This window comes from Pyrenophora tritici-repentis, chromosome 7 (genome assembly GCF_003171515.1).
Source record: "Pyrenophora tritici-repentis strain M4 chromosome 7, whole genome shotgun sequence".
NCBI classification, from domain to species: Eukaryota; Fungi; Ascomycota; class Dothideomycetes; order Pleosporales; family Pleosporaceae; genus Pyrenophora; species Pyrenophora tritici-repentis.
The window spans coordinates 972,611-992,147 of record NC_089396.1 but is presented as its reverse complement, the minus strand read 5'-3'; the positions used below and the strand labels follow the sequence as shown (position 1 = coordinate 992,147).

At 50.1% G+C, this 19,537-nt stretch overlaps 5 protein-coding genes across 5 annotated transcripts; 3 read left to right on the top strand and 2 right to left on the bottom strand.

Annotated features, from left to right (window-relative positions):
- Positions 1–511: 511 nt before the first annotated feature.
- PtrM4_127890 (TolA, Membrane protein involved in colicin uptake) lies at positions 512–2,377 on the top strand (the record flags this gene model as incomplete). Its single annotated transcript, XM_001939845.1, has 2 exons — positions 512–982; positions 1,034–2,377. 2 exons carry the CDS (start codon positions 512–514, stop codon positions 2,375–2,377), a joined length of 1,815 nt encoding a protein of 604 aa, XP_001939880.1.
- Positions 2,378–3,847: 1,470 nt separating this feature from the next.
- PtrM4_127880 (Asp domain containing protein) lies at positions 3,848–5,382 on the top strand (the record flags this gene model as incomplete). The annotated part of the gene is made up of 2 exons (XM_001939844.1): positions 3,848–4,149; positions 4,200–5,382. The coding sequence occupies 2 exons, from the start codon at positions 3,848–3,850 to the stop codon at positions 5,380–5,382; spliced, it is 1,485 nt and encodes a 494-aa protein (XP_001939879.1).
- A 2,525-nt stretch (positions 5,383–7,907) lies between these two features.
- Positions 7,908–11,049, top strand: PtrM4_127870 (uncharacterized protein; the record flags this gene model as incomplete). The annotated part of the gene is made up of 3 exons (XM_066108840.1): positions 7,908–8,047; positions 9,120–10,030; positions 10,337–11,049. 3 exons carry the CDS (start codon positions 7,908–7,910, stop codon positions 11,047–11,049), a joined length of 1,764 nt encoding a protein of 587 aa, XP_065960832.1.
- A 1,015-nt stretch (positions 11,050–12,064) lies between these two features.
- On the bottom strand, positions 12,065–15,137 carry PtrM4_127860 (Dimer-Tnp-hAT domain containing protein; the record flags this gene model as incomplete). The annotated part of the gene is made up of 4 exons (XM_066108839.1): positions 12,065–12,855; positions 13,075–13,806; positions 13,864–14,332; positions 14,949–15,137. 4 exons carry the CDS (start codon positions 15,135–15,137, stop codon positions 12,065–12,067), a joined length of 2,181 nt encoding a protein of 726 aa, XP_065960831.1.
- A 1,243-nt stretch (positions 15,138–16,380) lies between these two features.
- On the bottom strand, positions 16,381–17,223 carry PtrM4_127850 (Glyco-hydro-61 domain containing protein; the record flags this gene model as incomplete). Its single annotated transcript, XM_066108838.1, has 2 exons — positions 16,381–16,546; positions 16,706–17,223. 2 exons carry the CDS (start codon positions 17,221–17,223, stop codon positions 16,381–16,383), a joined length of 684 nt encoding a protein of 227 aa, XP_065960830.1.
- Between the last annotated feature and the right edge of the window lie 2,314 nt (positions 17,224–19,537).

The following is a 19,537-nucleotide window of genomic DNA, read 5'->3' as shown; positions in this document are numbered from 1 at the left end:
CGAAATGCAGCATGCAGGTGCGTTAACACGCAGAAGCAAATTCGATGAGAAGATGACGGACGTGGGTCCGTTGAAGAGGCAGGCACGTACGACCATGCCTAAAGCCGGCAGGAAGCGTCCGCAAAGTCGACAAACAGACAAAACTATAATTTGAAAATTCATGATCGCTACCCATGATTACTGCAAGAAATGAATGTCTAAAGTCCGAAGACGATGTTCGTCGTTATGCCTGCTGCCACTAGCGTTCCAGAAGAGGAAACTAGCCTATGAATTACCCAAGAGTCCGTTTTTGGACTCGTAGCACCCCTGCTCATTCTTCCCCTCGCTATAACCCTGGCCGCCGCGCCTTCCACGCGCTTCGCGTCGCGACTCCCATCTGCGCGTCTCCTCCCACCACCATTACGCAATTACCCTCTTTGTTGAACCGCAACCCAACTCCGCATATTGCATCGCAATTTTTCAAAGTCCAACGCCTCGTAAATCTACCAAGGCCGTCAGCCTTTACTACATCATGGACGACCCAACACACGTCGCGCAGCCCCCTCAGAAGCGTTCACTGGAAGAAGATGAACCTGCCGTCGCAACTCCTGTCAAACAAATCCGTTCAGAAGCCTCTTCACCTCTCTCGGACCTATCCATGCAGACACCATCGCCTCAGAAGGCGAACGATCCCAATTCGACCGCACCCGCCAACGGCCAGACTCCTTCCTCTATTCCAACGCCGAGCAGCGCACAACAACCGACTAAGCGGCGGAAACTGACTTCACAAGAGAAAGAAGCGCAGCGGCTTGAAAAAGAGGCAAAAGCAAAGGCTCGGGAGGAGAAGAGGGCGCAAAAAGAGGCTGACGAGAGGCTCAAGGCAGAGCAAAAGGCACAGAGGGACGAGGAGAAGCGGAGGAAGAACGGGGAACAGGATGAGAAGAAGCGCCTCAAGGAAGAGAAGCAGCAGCGGCTGGAAGAACAGAAGGCAAAGAAGGCACGGGTAAGTCTCGTAGACATACAAACAGACACAATCAGTGCTGACTTCGCATAGTCCCAGATGAAGCTGAATGCTTTCTTCGTGAAGCCACAGGCGGGATCCAGCTCAGGACAGGCAGTGGTAGCTTCTTCCCAGAACCCTGCTGCCTCACCCATATCCTTGCCCAGCAGAACTGGAGCCAATACTAATCTGACCCCTCCATCTCCGCAGAAAGCCATCGTTAAGAACGCACAGTCCGATTACGAACGGTACTTCCTGCCATTCAACGTTCCTCCACATACCATCCTAGCGCCGAAGAATACCTTACTAGAGGATCCCAAGCGGATGGAAGCTGCAAGGGCGCGACTAGAGAAAATAGTCACAAAGCAAGACACTCAATCGGAGCGTGTCACGCCAGCAAATCCAGCGTCAATCTTTCCACAATGCCGTCGGGGTCAGAAGACGGCAACGATCGCAGAAATCGTAGAAGTCTTCAACAGCTCGTCGGATGACCCCATTGATCTAACTGCTGAAAAGAACAAGGCGTCAAGAAATCCCTTAGAGATGCTGAAGGAGATTCCAATGAAGTATATCCACTTTTGTACGGACGTCCGGCCGCCATTCTACGGTACATACACCAGACCATACCCGGATGCCGAAGCTTCTCGGCTTGCGCGTAATCCTCTTTCTCAGACCCGACCAGATACCGATTACAACTACGACTCTGAAGCTGAATGGGATGAGCCCGAGGAAGGCGAAGACCTGGACTCTGATGGTGAAGACGACAACGAAGACGATGCGGAAGACGACCTGGATGGCTTCCTTGATGATGATGATGATCCACAAGTCAAACGACGCCTTATCAGTGGTGATCTGGTCCCTGTCAGTACTGGTCTGTGTTGGGAGGATGTAGACAGAGTGTCCAAGCTAAATGATGGCTCCGACGCCATCTGCACCGACTTCAAAGGCTTCACTATGGGTTTTCTGTTGGATCCCCAAGTGCGATCAATCGACCCATTTTCCACATCATACTGGGACACGGAACCTGCAGCTGCAGCAACTATTGCTACCGTCGCAAAGAAAGACGGTTCTACAAGTGGTGTCATGAACCCTCCCCGAGCACCACTCACTCAACGCACGATGAATGGCATGCTAAACACACTGAACGCACCTCAAAACGCACCTGTCACCACACCAGGCAAGCCCGCAAAAGCCAAACGTATGGTACCCCCTGAGCAGCTTCCAGCTTTCAAGGCTGAAGTTGAAGGAAAGGACTTGACCAAGATTGGCATGGTCGAGGCTTTGAAGAAGGTATTCCCCAAGTTGCCAAAGGATGCCATTACCAATACCCTGAGTGTTGTCGCTGCAAGGGTAGGTCCTACCGAAAAAGAGAAACGCTGGGTCATCATTAATACCTGAGCGCAAATTTCCGCATTTAGTATCGTTGTTGTTTGGTGAGATCCAAAAAATTCTTCACTATTATTAGATACACAGTACTATCGATCATTTCTGTAACTCTCGGGATTGTCATTTAGCGTAGCGGGCGATGAAGTACATGTTTGGGAGGCTCTATGTGTTCAAAATTTATCAGCAAGCGTCATCTTATAATAAGGGGGAACAAGTGTACAGGCGCTGTCTCGGTGCATGAGACAAGAGGGCAGGTCAGGTTCCAAGCTCATACGTAGTTATTCAACAAACCCGGTTAAGCGTTGCATCAACACTTGTAGAGCGCTTTTCTCAGAGAAGTGAGACATGCATAAGCAGATGATTGGCACAGTGGGAACCCAGCCAACTTTATCGCGCGCTTTCAGGGCGGTTCCTCACACACTGTGTTGTCATCTGATACAAATGATTATTGTCAGATGCAGAATGAGATGAAGATCAGAACGAGCCAACAAGCATGCACTACGAGAAAGTGAGACTCCCGTTACGCGTCGGACTTCATGTATGCATAGCATGCAATCAGCATAAGCACCTGAGCATCCCTCGTGAAGCCGTCGTGGTACGTCTCACGCAACAGCGGGTAACGGTATCATGAATCAGTTACAACGCAATGGAAATGCTCGATAGAGTTGCCTTAGAAAATAGAGAAATTCATCTAATCAGACAGGGAATCATGAACCCGCATGTACGAGCTGGACCCACTGGGTAGGAAATAGAACGTGCAAGCAGATGTGGGGGAAGATCTATGGAGTGCGGGATGGGTGACAAGACAATCAGTAAATCGGCGGCGCACCGTCCTCGAATCGGATTGCTGCATAATCTCTTAATGGCGAGAAGTTAAGAATAGCTCTTGGTGTTGGCTCCACATCTGCACCGAGGCTCGTGCGTCAATGTTCGGGCGCTTAGGACGCTCGCGAGAAGCCCACGCCCAATCGACCATGCCTTGTAAACGCCCACTATCTTTGGTACAACACCCTCCGGAAAGTACCCAATCAGTGAAGCCCCTAATTCGGTGATGCTTATTTTCCGAGCGGACCGTCGTTCTCCAGAGGTATGAACCTAGTCGAAGCGCTCACGCCGTATCCTCCCCGAAGCCGTAGTACTTCCACAACAGTATCAGCAGGCGCTCTCCAGTCTCATGCGGCTCTAGACAGCGCCCAGGGATGCAGCCATGCGCCATATACTGGAGTACTATGGATGTTTCCGCAAAGCAAGAATAGCTGACCTTCGCTGTGAATGGCTGGCCGCCCTTGGTCTCATTTTAGTGTATCCGAGTACAGATGATGCGGGCCTACAAAGACACCGCTTGGCCTCTGGCATCTCCACAACTCGAGCTTTAGACGTTTCGCAGTGTTATTGTGCATTTCTGCCTCTCCATGTGCCAAGCCTCTTGTGTTCTTTCCTGACCTACAGCTTGCTGGACACGAGCGTCTCTCACCATCCGTCATGGCCTCACTTCTTTTTTACCTCTCAGCGACCGTGCTGTTTGCTCAGTCAACAGTCGCTTCAAATTGCACCAAGAAACCGATCTATGTCGACATTCATAAGCGAGCTGTTCATGACTCTCCAGTCTTTCAATATGGGTCCTTCATCGGACTAGGCACGCCAGCACAAAACCAAAGCCTATGGCCATCATTACAACAAAACCACACATCCTTTGCATCAAGCGACTACTGTAAAGATAATAGTACGCTCCGAAACTGCTTCAATAGTACAGGAGGCTTCTTCAACCCCCAAGATTCGACTTCGTATGTTACACCTTGATGACGACGGGTGCTTTTACTGATACTTTGTACAGCTTCGTGCAAGACGTCAGCTTCCAGTCATTGGACAAAGCTCAAGATGGGTTCACCGCATCCTTTGGCCAAGAAGTACTCCGACTCTACACACACTATTTCGAATCGGATGGCGCATCGCAAACACTTCTGGAGAACTCGACGATTGAGGTAGCTGATTCAGGGTCGATTACACCGGAACGAGTTGGCATGGGATCATCGTCGACTCTATTACGAGACCTTGTTGCGCAAGACATAATAGCCGGAAGAACGTACTCACTGTACATTGGACATGGGTTTGAACGTGCTGGGGGCATGGTCAACGGCAGCAATGTGTTTGGCGGATACGATTCGGGTCGGTTTACAGGGGAACCGCACAGGTACCCCATGAACATGGAAAACATCAGCCCAATGAGCGTCCGCATCAAGGATGTCGTCCTTACCAATGCGGATGGAAACGGCAATGTGTCGCTCTTTGACAACACAGCTTCTACTGGCGTGAAGTCACGATCCGAAAGCTTTGAGGCCCAAATCACGACGGAACAGCACCCCTTCTCGCTACCATACCAGATCACCCAAAACTTCATCAATCAGCTGGGCGCTGAGCAGGACAATACATGGGGCGACCACTCCTTGAAGCTGAAAAACGCATTCAATGGTACACTCTCCATCGTTCTCGAGGACGGTTTTGCCGTCACCCTCCCACCTGAAGTCTTGATGAACGCCTCAAACATTACACCCATGCAAGACCGTAAGGAGTCCGACAAGGCCCCATTCTACCTAGGCACCGCCTTCCTCGGTCAGGTCTACCTAATGGCCGACTATGAAAGTAACAACTTCTTCCTCGCCAAGGCAGTCCAAAAGAACAACTTCGTCATGCCCGTGACCTTTTGCCCCAAGTCTACGCCAGTAGCATATGTGCGCCCCAAAGTGTCCCAGTGGCAAAGCCAAGGCCTAGCCGGCGCCGTTGTTGGTGGTATCATCGGCGGCATGGGTTTGATTATTGCGATCTACTTTATCTGGGCTGCCTGGATGCGCAAGAAGGACGAGCGCAATCTGAAGCGGGAGTTGAAGAGAAACTCGCAGAGGAAGTTGGAGCAGATGGATATCGAAGAGGCACAGCCAAAGTTTGACCCGCCGCCGCAGACGGTAAATGCGGCCAAAGCGATGTTTTGGAGGAAGAACAAGCCGGGCTTGACGTTTTGATTTGGGGCCTTCTTGCTTGTCTTTATACTTCTCTTCTTGCATACTCATATTTATACCCAGAGTTTGGCAGTGCGCCCACTCGTTCAAGCCTATGTAGCGCTTTTCGCAATGTGCATATAACAATTTTTTCTCATCTTTAATTCTACATACTTGAAAATGCCAAATGACATACCTGAATATATGACCCAGATAGGCAATATCCTCACAAACGTTGAAGACAGTAAGCGTCCGGCTAAGCAGAAGGGTCTCGGCCCCAAGCGGGCTTGTCTCGTGTTGCGTCACATCCTAGTTCAGGCAATAATGTTCGAAACCGTGGATTCTGGAGGGTTTCACTCGGCATCCAACTCACTGCCCATCTTAAGTAATTACACACTCTTGGGTGTTGATTACGGCGTCTTTTCCTTTTGTCGTCACGCGGCATTGCTGTTGATTACTGCAGGTTTCACGCGAGTAGTTGCTGTCTCTATTGGGTAATTTCGACCCAGACTGTGGATTACAGCACCAGAATAGTACAGGTCGGAAAAGAACGGTAGACTCATCTCCTGCCCACATAAGGTAATTCTCGGACAAGTATTGATTCTATTAGGTTTGCAACGGACGCAGTTTTTACTGTCTGTTAGCAGGGGTTTACGTAAGCTTTCCTTTCACTTACTATTACTTAACTAGAATAGGATATTATCGCAACCTGTTGATTGCCGATAGCACGAATACCATTGATCGCTGCAGGTTTCACAACGTACCCCACCCCTCCTAGCTGCTGTGTCACTTCCATTTTGGGTAACTCTACAACACTGTTGATTGCGGCAGTTCAACAGCTCCTCGGCTAGCCAGTACAAGGTAAAGGAGTTTCTACTTTAGGTAGGTTTGATAAAGGTGTTGAGCGCTGGAAGGTAGTACAACAGTATACTTAGATGGGGCTTTCCTAATTAGGTAGGTGCGATGAAGGCGTGGATGACGGTAACCTGCACACCCACCTGCACGAAACAGGGGATGGTCTCTGTAAGATTGCCTAATTTGGTAGGTTCGATAGTAGGTGTTGATTATGGTGGTTTGCGGTTCCCGCTAGAATGCGGGCCCTAGGAACGATTTTCGCCACCACCATATGCAGCCACTTTTCGATCGCTTTCATCCCGATCTTGCGATTTTCGTCCGACTTTATGCATTGCCCACACTGTGAATGTTTCAATATGCGATATGCGCCGTCAAACCACGTACTATAAGTGCGTCCCCTCCAATGACGCGCGGGACGCACTCACAGATTGATGGTACTACTCCGTCAATTCACGACCTGGCGGTTGGAATTGATCTTCATTGTTGGCCATGCCGTCGATATTTTATATATGCGATCCAGTCTGGATTGTTGAACCCACAACACAGTCAAGCAGAGACATGAAGAGTGACTTTGGTAGTTGCCTCGCGATTCTGCCCTCCTTTCGGGACGCCGGGCTCTCCCACCGCTGCGCTGTTGCACTGACGCAGAATACGACTTTTACGGAAGCTTGGATCTACCTCAAAGAATTCTACAAAAAACATTGCAACTCAGGATTTTTCTGTCTGGCTGGACATGGGCGTGTCATGGCACGCTGCGTTAATCGCCAGGTGAACGATCAAGGGTAAACCACCTGGATCTTTGGAGGCTCGTTCTCGAGTTACTCGCAAAAGCTGAAGTGGCTCTCCCTGTGTGGCTGGACCTGTGGTCGGCTAGATGCGATATGTTACATTCCACACATGTACCTCGTGAGGCTCTGTAGCCCTCTTGTTTTGCTCTTCATATTTTCACCTGCATTCCTTCACTTACCCTGACAACGATGTTGAAGCAGGACTACACCAGCATGTATGTTTACATGCGCGTTCCCATTCTGTTCGGAAAGGTTCGTGTTAACTTTTGTCACGACGTTGTTGCGCTGTTCGTTCGTTCGTCGTTCGTGTGCGTTGATACTTGGACACGGGATTAATCTATCAAGAGGAGGATCTAATATATTCTAAAACACTACGCAGTCTAATCACATCAAGTTTACCCTAAGACCCCACAATAAACAGCGTATAACCGAGCCACGAGATCGAATCGAAGCAGCACTAATCGACTACCAATCTCGAACGTCTGAATGACCCCAACTCATAACAGCAGCAATGCCTCACATTTACAGGCGCGACACCGCGGGCGCGCAGCTAAGCACCACGGCCATTATCGCAATTGTCAGCAGTGTCGGTGCAATCCTGTTGTGCGTTCTAGCCTTGCTGGTATTCCGACTCGTCCATGCCAGGAAGATACACAAGAGGCTACTTGCGGATTTGGAGCAAAGGGGTGTCATGATCACACAGGTCCATAATGAAGCAAGGCAAGAAACGGTATCGAGACCGCGCGCTGTTTTGAGACGGAACACTTTTCTACCATTCAATAGAGCATCGGGATGGGGCGCTTTGACATCCGTGGAGACATTTCGATCGACAGATTCAAACACCGTCCCTGCGCATTATGTGCCAGCTCCGCCCACTGATAGGGTGAAGAGGAACAACCGCCTCTTATGGCCATTCTCGGCCCGTCGACTATCTGGACACGGGGTTCAGATGAGAAAGATAAAGGTCTCCAGGCTCTCCACAGTGATAGAAGACCCAAAGCTCTCGCCCTTGAAGCCAATACTGAACAGTTTCTCATTTGGATATGGTAAGGACTTCACTAGCATTGTCCAGAGACTATACAAGCCGAGCGTCTTCGGCCCAGTCCTTGCTACGCGATCACCCAGCCTTCCGCAACCAAAACCAATACTCCAATATAAATGCTTTAGATGATCAACTGGCTGGCCGATCTCTTGAAAGCTTGGATGGTAGCATGCGTCTCTTACGAGCACGGTCTGTGGCCGGAGTACCATCCGCTTCATCTTCACGCCCTCAGCTGCGAGCGAGATCTGCCAGTCTTTGCAGCCAGCTGTCGGGAAAAGCCCCGGATATGATTCTTCCTCCTCTTGCATTGGATATCGCTCGTATCAAGAGCGAGGCCAAACGACGTAGCCAACTCAAGCATGCGCCCTCCCAACTCTCAATCTCAAGCTTCGGGTCTGCTGATACTTCGACACTTGCTACACGCTTGAGTCCCATCGTGTCCCAGTCGACCAAGTTTAGCGGGCAAAATATTACAAAGCCTAATGCGAAAGGGTCTTCTCTCGCTGGGGGAAGATCGTTCCGAGATACGCTGGATCTTCGTAGCAAGCCTAGTCAAGCCAGGTTCTCGCTTGGCACTACAGAGTCTCCCGAAGTACAGAAGGAACACAATCCTACCGACGGAAATGTTATATCAAGCCCAGAGTTTTCTGTCGCAGCCATGAGAGCGCAAGCCTCGCTTTGAGCAAGTTGACTTCATCTACCAGTCCTATCACGTCGCGTAACACGACAACGCCAAAGCGCAAGTCGAAGACCATGGTCTCTGCAGCTGGATCACCAGAAAGACAATTAACAACAAACAACAACTCACAGACCCTGAATGGAGCCATGCGTCAGCCCAAACGTCAGTCCTCGCAGACATCTTCGAGAAGCAGCGGGGGAAATCCGTTCCAATGGGACTATGCCTCCATTTCACCATCCGGAAAACCGTCTGCCTTGAAAGGTAGTCCAGCAGCCCGTCAATGACATCGAAGGAAGAACAGTGTCCGAATATCTCTGGTACCAACCATTCATGGTCCACCCAGTCGACCAGCAAGCGCGTCTTGGGTGATGGATAAAGGGATTGACGTGGCACATAGTGGTTCTACAAACAAGTCTTCTGGATTAGGATTGGGATCATCGAACACAAGCTCACTGCCATCACCGCCACGCTCTTCGACGTTTGCCCCTGAGCTGAAGTTCAATGCAACCTCGATACGAGCTTCCCTGACGTCGACCTCTCCCGAACTTACGCTGGTAGGCTACGATCAATCCTTTGTAGTCTCACCAACCGATCACATCCTCCTTCATCTATCAGAAAGGGAGCAGAAGCGGTTGAGTGATGGCTCTATTTTCAGTTTATCAAAGTTCCCCACGGCGCCATCCGTCATCGAGCCAGTGGACATTGATATGACCCGCCCACTTTCCTTTCCTCACGCCCAGAGGTACGAATTCGGTGGAACCTGGATGCTTGAGACGCCATTTCTACAGCAGTATCCGTTCGGAACGCAATATTCTCGGCGAGAGCGGTCGCCCTCGCCAACAAGCATAATCGACATCGACGAATGCGATCCTGAAAACCCCAGCTGCACATACCAAACGCCAACAAACGCTAATCCGCGAGCTTTCCAGTCTGCCTTTGCCACCATTCCGGAAGAATCGTCTGTTAGTTCACAAAAAACTGCTGACACTGGTCGGTTGCAGTACGACTCGCCTCCAGTCTCACCCAAAACGTTGTCCCCACCAAGTTTCACATTAGGTGCTCACTCGGCATATAACCTGCCCATTCATGCTACCATCATCCCCGAGGAACCAGCCGATACTATCGACCCATCAATGACCAGCAAGGATGATTTTAGCATGCTCAACAGCAGTTTTGATGAGGGCAATGTCAGTATCTTCAAATCTCCAAATAGTAGTTGGCCGATTCTGGCAATACCGACGTCACCGGACTCCGCACGATCGATGTTCGACCCTCTTCTCGACGCTGCATTCACATCGAGCCCGCTGAGTGTGAAAACTTCTGACTCGCCTACGATAGGTCGTGTGGGTTCTGTGCAGTTTAGCTCCAACTACACCCTGCCTTCGCCATCACCATCGCCTACATCCTCGCCTATAGAGCTTCCAAGCCCTGTATTCCCTTGTTCGCCATGGCCAAACCATGCTCAATTACCGAACAATAATCTCTCCATCAACTTTGCCGAATTACCAAGGCTCACCCCTCCGTCGCGCGGACCACGCGGACCACGGGGCTCCCCTCCTCGGCCACTGCGCTCATCCATCGCCGCACTAAGGCGGATGAACTCTGACGCAGCAGATGCCAAGAAAGCAAAGACCGGACGGGGCGAGCGACGATACCTTAGACTGGGCCGAGAAGATAGCATGCAAGTCCCCGGCGACGAGAGCTGGCTCGACGAACTAGAAGACGAATGTTCTGTTGAACTCGACGAAGTTGAAGGTAGGAGGCTAGTCGGCAGTATAATAGAAGACTACGACGAAGGATGTACCATGCTGGATATCAACGAGGACACAAGCATGACATCCATCTCTTCCGCCCAACCCGAGCGCTCCACAAACGTAGGCATAGTAGAAGAAGATCAAACCACAGCAGACGCATCCCAGCGCTCCAGCAGCATCTGGGAAGAAAGTGAGAAATTCTGGACTTCAAACACCCCAGCCCCACCGTCCTCTCCCACTAAACCAAAAGATCGCTATAAACCTCTTGCATCATCCCCTCTCGCCACTCCCTACACACCGCTCTCGAAACAGGGCAGGAAACGCGACTTTGAAGTCGCAAAGGATGCTTCGTCACCGAAACAGGAAGACGAAGATTCGTGTACGCATTCGCATACTAAGAAGAACAGAGATAGTAATGGCAGGAGGCATAGTTCGCGGTATAGGAAGCGCAGTGCTCTGGGCGTGGGGACGCCGAATGTGCGCATTCAGGTTACGAGTCCGAATGGGAGGGTAGTAGGGGATGGGTTCGGGACGCCGGGGAGTTTGTATGACGCTGATGGTTTCTTGAGGTAGGATGGTTGTTGCTGTTGTTAATATCGTGATTAATATGAAGAGTTGGGATCTGTAGTCTTAGTGAGATTATAATCAGCTTGTATCTTTATGTGTGCTTTTTAAAGGCAATAAATCGATAATTTGCATCATCACATCAGCATCGCATGATATGAAAGTTGCTGAGTCTCGAATTACCCGACTTGTAGATGTATGAATGCTGTCTACACGCCTAGCAGAGACACACCCGTCCACAGGTTGTACCATTGATATGTCGAAATAATCAATCTTAGACTCGAAGTCTTGTAGAGAGAATCCCTGTATCCTGCCTAGCTGAGACATGATAGTGGTACGCGAGTGTACCGTGGTTGTGCGTCGAACCCACCACCTGCAGCCTTGGCGTTCGGACCTAGACCATCGCCTTGGTAGCGCTGCTGCCGTAAGCTACTTCTGACCTACGTAGCAGCTGTCAGCATGTATTTTGGGGGTAAGCGAGAGTTAAAGTACCTTCATTCTGTGCCTCGTGGTCAGAATCCTCAGAAACATAGCCAGAGAGCTCGTTGATGTCAAGTTCGTCCATGGCTTCCCAGTCCAGTTCTTCATCTCCTTCATCTACTTCATCTACTTCATATACTTCATCTACTTCCTCCTTCATCTCAATGTCCTCGCAATCGTAATCGCCCTCTGACTTATCGTCTTTCAGCACTTTGTCAAGATCCTCCAGTTCTTCTTAGGCTTCTTTGATGGCAATGTCGACTTTCTCATTTTGGCCCGGGGGATTAGATTGCCTAATCAATGTCCAGATCCTTAAAGCCCTAACGCGACACACATTTGCCTCGCCCCAATCTTCGTGTGCTACCAAGCAGAGTTGCTATCAGTCAGTTCAGTCAGTCCGGAGCTCTCTGGACTGACTGAACTGACGTCCTGAGGTCACTGAACTGGACTGGACTGACTGCCAAGACTTTTCAATTAAACTAAAACTGACTGACTGAACTGACGTCGCCGCGGCCTGCGGACTGACTGGACTGACTGAACTGAGTTACCTGACGTCGAACTGAGATAAATGCTCCTGTACTTTTGAGATTTCTTCCTCTGATAGTGTGCGCGCTAGCCCAGAAGCTGAGGTAGTTGTTGGCTGTATACCAAGCCTCTTCCAGCTCTTCAAGCTCTGCAAAGCTGAAATAAGCTCTGGCTTCATATGGAGTCTCCGGGTGCCTAACATGTCGCCAAGCTCGCTGAAAGTCCGCTCACAGTCTGCCGCTGCTGCTGGTATTGTTAGGACGTCAATAGCGAACTTTGAGAGTATAGGGAACTGCCCAGCAACTGACTCCCAGTATAGAAGCGGATTAAGAGACAGCCAATCCTCCTCAGCTAACGCTGGTTGCCGCTTCCATATCTCATACTCATCCTCAGCAAGGCTTGCCTCTAACTGCCGTGTGCTTTGCTCAATTGACGACTGTAGAAAAGCTGATCGCGACGTTGAAATCCCTAGCCGGGGCTTCTTACGCGGCGGCGTTACAGTGTGAGCTGAAGTGGCTGCAGAGTCCTTCCGCCCCTGCCACATACGCAGGAATGCCCGGTGGTTATTGTCAAGCCAGCCGTCGCGATAGTGGACACCGTCACGGGCAGTGACATGGGTGTCAGGCACCTTCCAGAGCGCTGAGAGGTGGTGTTTGTAGTGCGGGTGTAGTATTGTAGCAGTGTAGTAGACAGGCGCGTTATCGAATTTTGCGTAGTACTTAGCAAGCTTACAATGTGCAAGGTTAACGTTTGTAATAAGATGATCTTCAGGCGCATCTAGATCTTCGTAATTTACATCCTTAAGGCGGTCTTTGAGAGCCTTAAGCTGGTTAAGAAGCTACTCAAACGTTACTAGAACTTCCTATATAGCGCCGTGTCGGCCGTGTCGGCCGCGACCTTTAAGTAGCCGTGTAGCTTCGGCAAATGGCTCAAGGAGTCGAATGTATTCTGTTATTGTCGCCTAGTCCTTGCCGCTTAGACCCCCTTCGCGTATATATAACCGTGGCTGGGCAGCAGGGAGCTGCTCACGATTCTTCCGGCGTCGTGAGGTTGCTGTTGCAGCACTATGCTCCTCAAGTTTACACTCAATATAGCCATCGATAGGGCCGTGTAGCTCAGCTGCACGGACAAACGTGTTGAAATAGCTATTCCAGCGTGTCTTAACAGGCTTCACAAGCTGCCGGATGTGGGGTGTAACACCTAGAGACTCTGCCTCCTCGCACTGTAGGCGCTCTAGTAGTTGTCGAGTTTGAGGCGTACAGATAGACGCAATCACGTCAAAGAGGACGCCAACAGGACCGTATTTGCGCCACTCATCCATGTACTTCTCCTCTTCCTCAAGGTGTGCGGCTTCATTCTCGTACGCGCTACGGTCTTTGCCCCAAATTACTAATTGTGCGCTTAGGTTGAGTATATGGCAGCAGCACCGCAGCCGCCGCTCGCTTGCGATAAAGCCAAACTCCTCTGCTAAGGACTCAACTGCAGTATCATTGTTACTTGCGTTGTCAAGCACAAAGTACCCAACCCTCGCGTTGTCAACGCCAAATAGCCGAAGTATTGTTGTTGCTGCAGCGGCAATATTATTGCCAGTGTGCGCCCCGTGTAGCTCAGGCAACCCAAGCAGGTGGTCAACTAGCTTGCCCTCGCTGTTAAGGTAATGTACGCAGAGGCCAGTAAAAGCATACTGCCCACCAGTTGAAGTCCAGTTGTCGAATGACACGTGTATAAGCGACCGGGCTTCGCGAAGGTAGTTGGCAACAGCTAGTATGTATGTATTGTACTCAGTAATAATATGATCGTGGAGCGTTTAGTGGCTACGCCAAAGGAGAGCTTCGGCTAGCGGGCTCACGGCCGCAATCATGGCTCGAAACTGCGGCGTTTCTATTACGCGAAGGCTCTGGTTGTCCGCGACTACCCAGTCCTTCAGCGCGTCCTGAAATCGAGAGGTTGAAAAGCTTGCTGCTATCTCGTTTGCTACCTCTTGCGATACTTCTATCCCTTTAGACCTCATAATATATACTTGGGACTTTGCGAGCGCGCCCATAATATTGCCCTCCCGGCTAGCAATTGGTACAGGTCCGTTAGGTCCGTGTGAGTGTCCAGGCTTGTTGCTTGAGAGGTGTCGGCCGGCGTTTGTAGTGCTGTCAGCCTCGTAGCAAGCCTCCTGCTTCCGTCGTTGATGGCAGTACCGGCAAAGCCAGTAGTTTTTCTTGTACTTGCGGTGCCAGACGGCCCAGCCGTGGCGGTAGATCCAGCTTTTTGGCCCACCGCGACTATTACGCTCAACCTGGCGCCGCTCAAGATACGGCACACGCTTAAAATCAAGCCCGTCGTAATTGTCGTCGTCGTCGTCGTCGTCGCCGTCGTTGGGGAAGTCCGCCTGTACTGCCAAGGGCTCATCAGCCTGGGCCTCGCTCGCAGTATCGCCAACAGTAGGCGCGTTTGATAGCGATGGTAGAGGAGAATTGCGCTTGTCGCATTCTACAAGGCGGCGAAGGCCTGAATTAGAGGGAGTAGACATGAAGTACACCAAGAAGTATTATGGCAACAGTAGTCTAGCGTCGTGTGTATAGCAGACGCGACGCGACGCGACGCGAAAGGCTTACTAGGTGCGCACCGGGTAGCGCATTTCCGCAAACTCTAATTAGCTTAAAGCTAGATGCTTTAACTTATATAGGATTAGTGTCTTTATATCTAGGACTAGCGCGGCTTCGAAGCCGCACTAAATGTGGCTTTCACAACTCTAAAATACTGCTTTAAAAACAGCTAACGTCAGTCTAACGTCAGTCAGTTCAGTCAGTCTGGAGGCTTCTGAACTGACTGGACTGACGTCCAGCTGCCTCAAGAACTGACTGACTGAACTGAGTCTTGGCAGTCAGTTCAGTCAGTTCGAACTGAGTTACCTGACTGATAGCAAGTCTGCTACCAAGTAAGAGAAATGCTTTCATACGGTGGTAGGGTGCCATGGAGGTCTCGTGCAGAAGTTCGTAAGCCTTTGCGATAGCCAGGTCTAGCTCGTCAGTGTCATAGAGGTGTATCATCTCGTTGATGACCTTATCAAACTTCTTGTCGACGGCTTCGCGGCTTGCCATAATTAAAGATTCTCTAGTGTGAGGATGTCTGATGAAAAGGAAACACAGTGCAGGAGGCAAGGAGGTGAAAGAGTGAAGTTCAGTTTCAAGTTGACATTCGGAAAACTGCTCGATCTCAGATTTCAGAGCGAACAATTGCGAAGTATCCTCAAGCTCTTGGTATTGTGTTAGTGGTGAGAGACTCGTTCGTGCCTACCGCATTCACGCCGCGCACGGACCAAGAAAAACAGCGTCACCGTTCAGGCAACAGGATTGCCATCGGAACTGTTCGGAACCTTCCTTGGTCGCAGATTATGAATTCAGATACCATCAGTACTTGCAGACATTATTCCAGGCGTTCTTTGTCTGCGACAAAGGCATACTGCTATTGCCATCGCCATTAGTGAATGATATCGTCCTTTTCGCTGTCTTCCCCCATTCTTGCTACTACCTCGAAGTAAGAGGTACGAGCGAAAAAGAACAATCGTAATTATTTTTTTGAACTTGCGCTATGTACCAATGGCGGAAGAAGAAGGCATCTAGGAAGTCGTCTGTACATGCTATACTCAGCGCGAGCAATCCGTGTCATGAAAAAGGTTCAACTTTGGGAGTAGCTATGTTTAGGATAAGGAAGAAGGCGAAGACATGTTGCACGATAACCGAGTTAGTCGGGCTCCTAGGCCTATAGTCGGTATTCAAGCAAGGGTTCTTCTGATATACTCATACCAATTCAAGTACTTGTGCTCCTCACATACCTACTACCTAGACAGACTAAAGCATGAAAAGCATATGTAGACCCCAGCCTAAGCCTACTAAAATCAAAAAGCAAAACCCGTCGTACCCTGTGCCCCTAACACTAATTTTGCAGAGATGGAGGTAATTTGTGGTTGCCCAGGACGTAGGTTTCTGGGTGCGATATTTGCACTGCCAAGATTGGGTACCAAATTTCGACCCGGCCACATCCTGACTACTATCAGCTAACCTATCGTCGCGCAATGCCTCATCACATGTTCTTTGATGGAAGATCTTGAGTTGTGGTTGATTGCATAGATTGATTGGGGTTGCACTGATAAGAGCGCTAGTCTATGCAACAAGCCAAGCACTGGGCTCTATCTAAACCAAATCTACGTTTTTTTTCCGCCGTGCACACCCCCATGTCAGTGTAGTCTCCTCACTGCCTTGTTCCCTGCCATCGTGCTGCTCTCACGATGTGATGCGAGAAGAAGGTAGCACACTGTCAAGCCAACTAACCAGCTCGAGCCGCTTAGTTTCCGTTCCAAAGCGGAGGGCCGGGAACGACGTAGGACTTGGGGTTGACCCACTTGTTGAAAGCAATACCGGGGTCCTGAGCGCTGTAAAGACCGGGAATCTTGACGGTGGGGCCGAGCTTTCCTGTACCGGAGGACTGGATGTTGAGTTGGAAGCATTCCCTGTTATTTGTTAGCGAAAGTAGTTCACTCTGGAGGCCTGGGTGGCACGTGCATATAGAATTGAGCTTTACTAGATTCGTTCGTTAGCTACGTTACACAGTTGTATTTGGTGTTGTGGCGGGGTGGGTGGAAGTTGGGGTGGTGGTGGATGAAACTTACCCCACGTGACCCTCGTGGATGGCGATGTGCTCAACACGAACAAGGTACTCGCCAGCAGGGACGCTCCTCTGAATGGTCCACTCAAGACGGTCCTTCTGCCAGCTCTCCCAAGCAGTGTCGACACCAGGGGTGCTGGGGTTCTTGAGGCAGGACTGCATGACCTTGGTCCACTCGCCAGAACCGTCGTAATTGTTGACCTTGCCGGGAGCCTTGGAGATGTAGACAAAGCCACAGCCGGGGTGCTCAATCAACTCGTCGTAGGCGAGCTTGAAGCCAATCTTGTCGCCGGCCTTGACAGTTTGAGTGCCGGTGCTGCCGGGCTTAGCGCCCTTGTTGCAGCGGAGCTCGGGAGAGTTGACAATCTCGCTGGTGAACGACGGCATGTAATTGTTGCTGTTCTTACGAGCGTAGGCATAGTCGCCGCCAACTTGGGCGCCGTTCACAATAAGACGGTTGAAAATGTAATGGGCATCGGCCACCATGGGCGCGACCAGAGCGAAAAGAGCAACAGCCTTCATGTTGATAGAGAAAAGAATGAATGAATATGTTCAGAAGAAGTGAAAGTGGTAGTTGGTATCGAAAGCCGGTGACTGCGATGATTTTGTTGTAATGGTGATTGTGAGATACTTATACAAGACGACTTTGCACATCCTCACGGACGTCATTTCCTATCATAGAGGACTGTGCAACCTCGCCGCTGTAATCTCCATCGCCAAATCACTTTTTTTCATCTATTCCAGTCGTACTACGGCACTGTGGACCACCATGAGCCCATGACAAGCGGCCCAATAGAGTAATCCTTGGTATCCGCCTCAATCTGGAATGATTACAGGAACGCCAACGACTCGTCGAAACACACTTAAGTCGTAGCCAAGCCTTGCGCTCACCAAAAAAATCCTGGTTGTTTCCGCTGCGGCCAAGATCTGGGGAGGATCAGGTGTTTCAAGCTCCGGAACCCAAGCATCTTGGCAACATGCAGACATACCACGACAATTTGTCCTATTCGCCTCTGCACGGTTAGCCCCAGTACCGTCACCGCTGGTCGCCATGCTTTCCCGATTAATGAACCATAGAGATTTGCTCGGTGGTGTCGCAATCTCAAGGGAACGTCCGGAACCAGTAGAAACGGACGAGCTTTCGACGAAACACTGAAACAGGTTTAGGTACATGAATGTCCGCCTCGCGCAAACCTACAGGAGAGGTCCCGGCCTTGCGATAAAGCCTCATATCGCTCCGGGCATAAACGACGTGCCCGGGCTTGACATGCCGCAAATGTTCCGGCTTTGTGTCTCTGCTATCCGGCAATCCCGCAGCCCCGATTTCGTTTGGTGTTCCAAGCATGGACCCAAGGCTCCCGACAGTGCTTTTTTAATCAAAATATCGACATCACTGCCTCATCGCACAATCAACTATACAACACTCTTCTCGGCAACCGCTGGCCAGGTCACAGGTTGGACAGGCTTTGATATCGATGGGGACAGCCTTGCGCTCGCTTCGCAGCAAGGCCCACCACTGCCCAGGTGACTTCGCGGCGTCTATACGGACAAAACTAGTCTCTAAATTGTTGTCCAACTGTACCTCATGCCTTGGTATTTTGTTGAGGTGATACGGGCAACTCTAGAACCGCTGATCCCTTGTAATCCAACAACTTCGTCCTATTACCCCAGATCAGTTACCTGTATAGACGTATTGTTTTTGCTACTACACTGCTACAGAAAGCGTTATTTTCGGCGCTACCTATCGCAACATACGGAAGATAGGATGTGTGCTACCGCCAGGTTTGATTCGGGGCTGTGCTGGTTTGCGCGCGCGTCCTAATTCATAACATGTGCGGGGGATATATGTGAAAGAGCAAGCAACCCGAGATGACCTTGGAAGGAATAGCGGATTGGGCTCCGCTCAATATAGAGGGGAAGCTATCGGTATCATGGGAACCGTAACCTATTAATCACGTCGAGAAGAAGAGAACTGAAAGAAGCTCGAGACAAAATGGTCAGTCTCCAATACATCGGCATTTAGTGCTGGTTCGTGACGTATGTGGCAGCGTTTCGTTTCAAGAACAGCAAGCTCTAAAGAATGAGAGCCCTGAAATTCCAACTTTTACGAATGCACCACTTGGCTGATACATGGGCGCGTCTCGACGTCGTGAGCCATCATTGTTTTGACGAGCTATACGAGATGCTGTACCCTTGGACTACCTTGATTGCTCTTGTTGCTCTTGAGCAGCATTTTAAGCCATTTTTCGACCTGATACGGATAGCCTTTCCCCTAGCGTGCACTAATCTCGCTACTAGAATTCCCGCATAATCTACATATCATTTCGAAGTAGATGCAGGCAAGCCTAAATATGTCCCCAGATCTTCCATAGTAGTAACGCTCTCCCGTGATTGTCTCTTAGTTACATGATACGTGGCTGATATAGTTGCCTCGTTGTCTGTTACTGTTACTCAGTTCGGAGACATCTAGGGACTGACAGAAATCTGTCAGCCAGAGGCCAATTTGAGGACGGAAGAACCTGAGAAGGCTTTATATTTCATGTGCCTGATCATATAGTCGTCATGCAGGTATGCGCTGGCTTTTTAAAGTATGTAGGTATCGCGTCGATCTATCATATATTTCCCAGTACCCTTACTTTACGTTCAATGCAACGGCCTGATGTCGAAGCTTCCGGAGAAAATCCCACGAGCCTAGAAACTTCGTTCAAGACATCATGTTCTTTGTGGGCCACATTGAGCAAGGCGGTATGCTTGTTGGCCGTTCTAAGACTGATAGATTCCTAGAGTGTGTTCATATACTCTATATACCAGACTTGTCAACAATCAAGCCGATCTA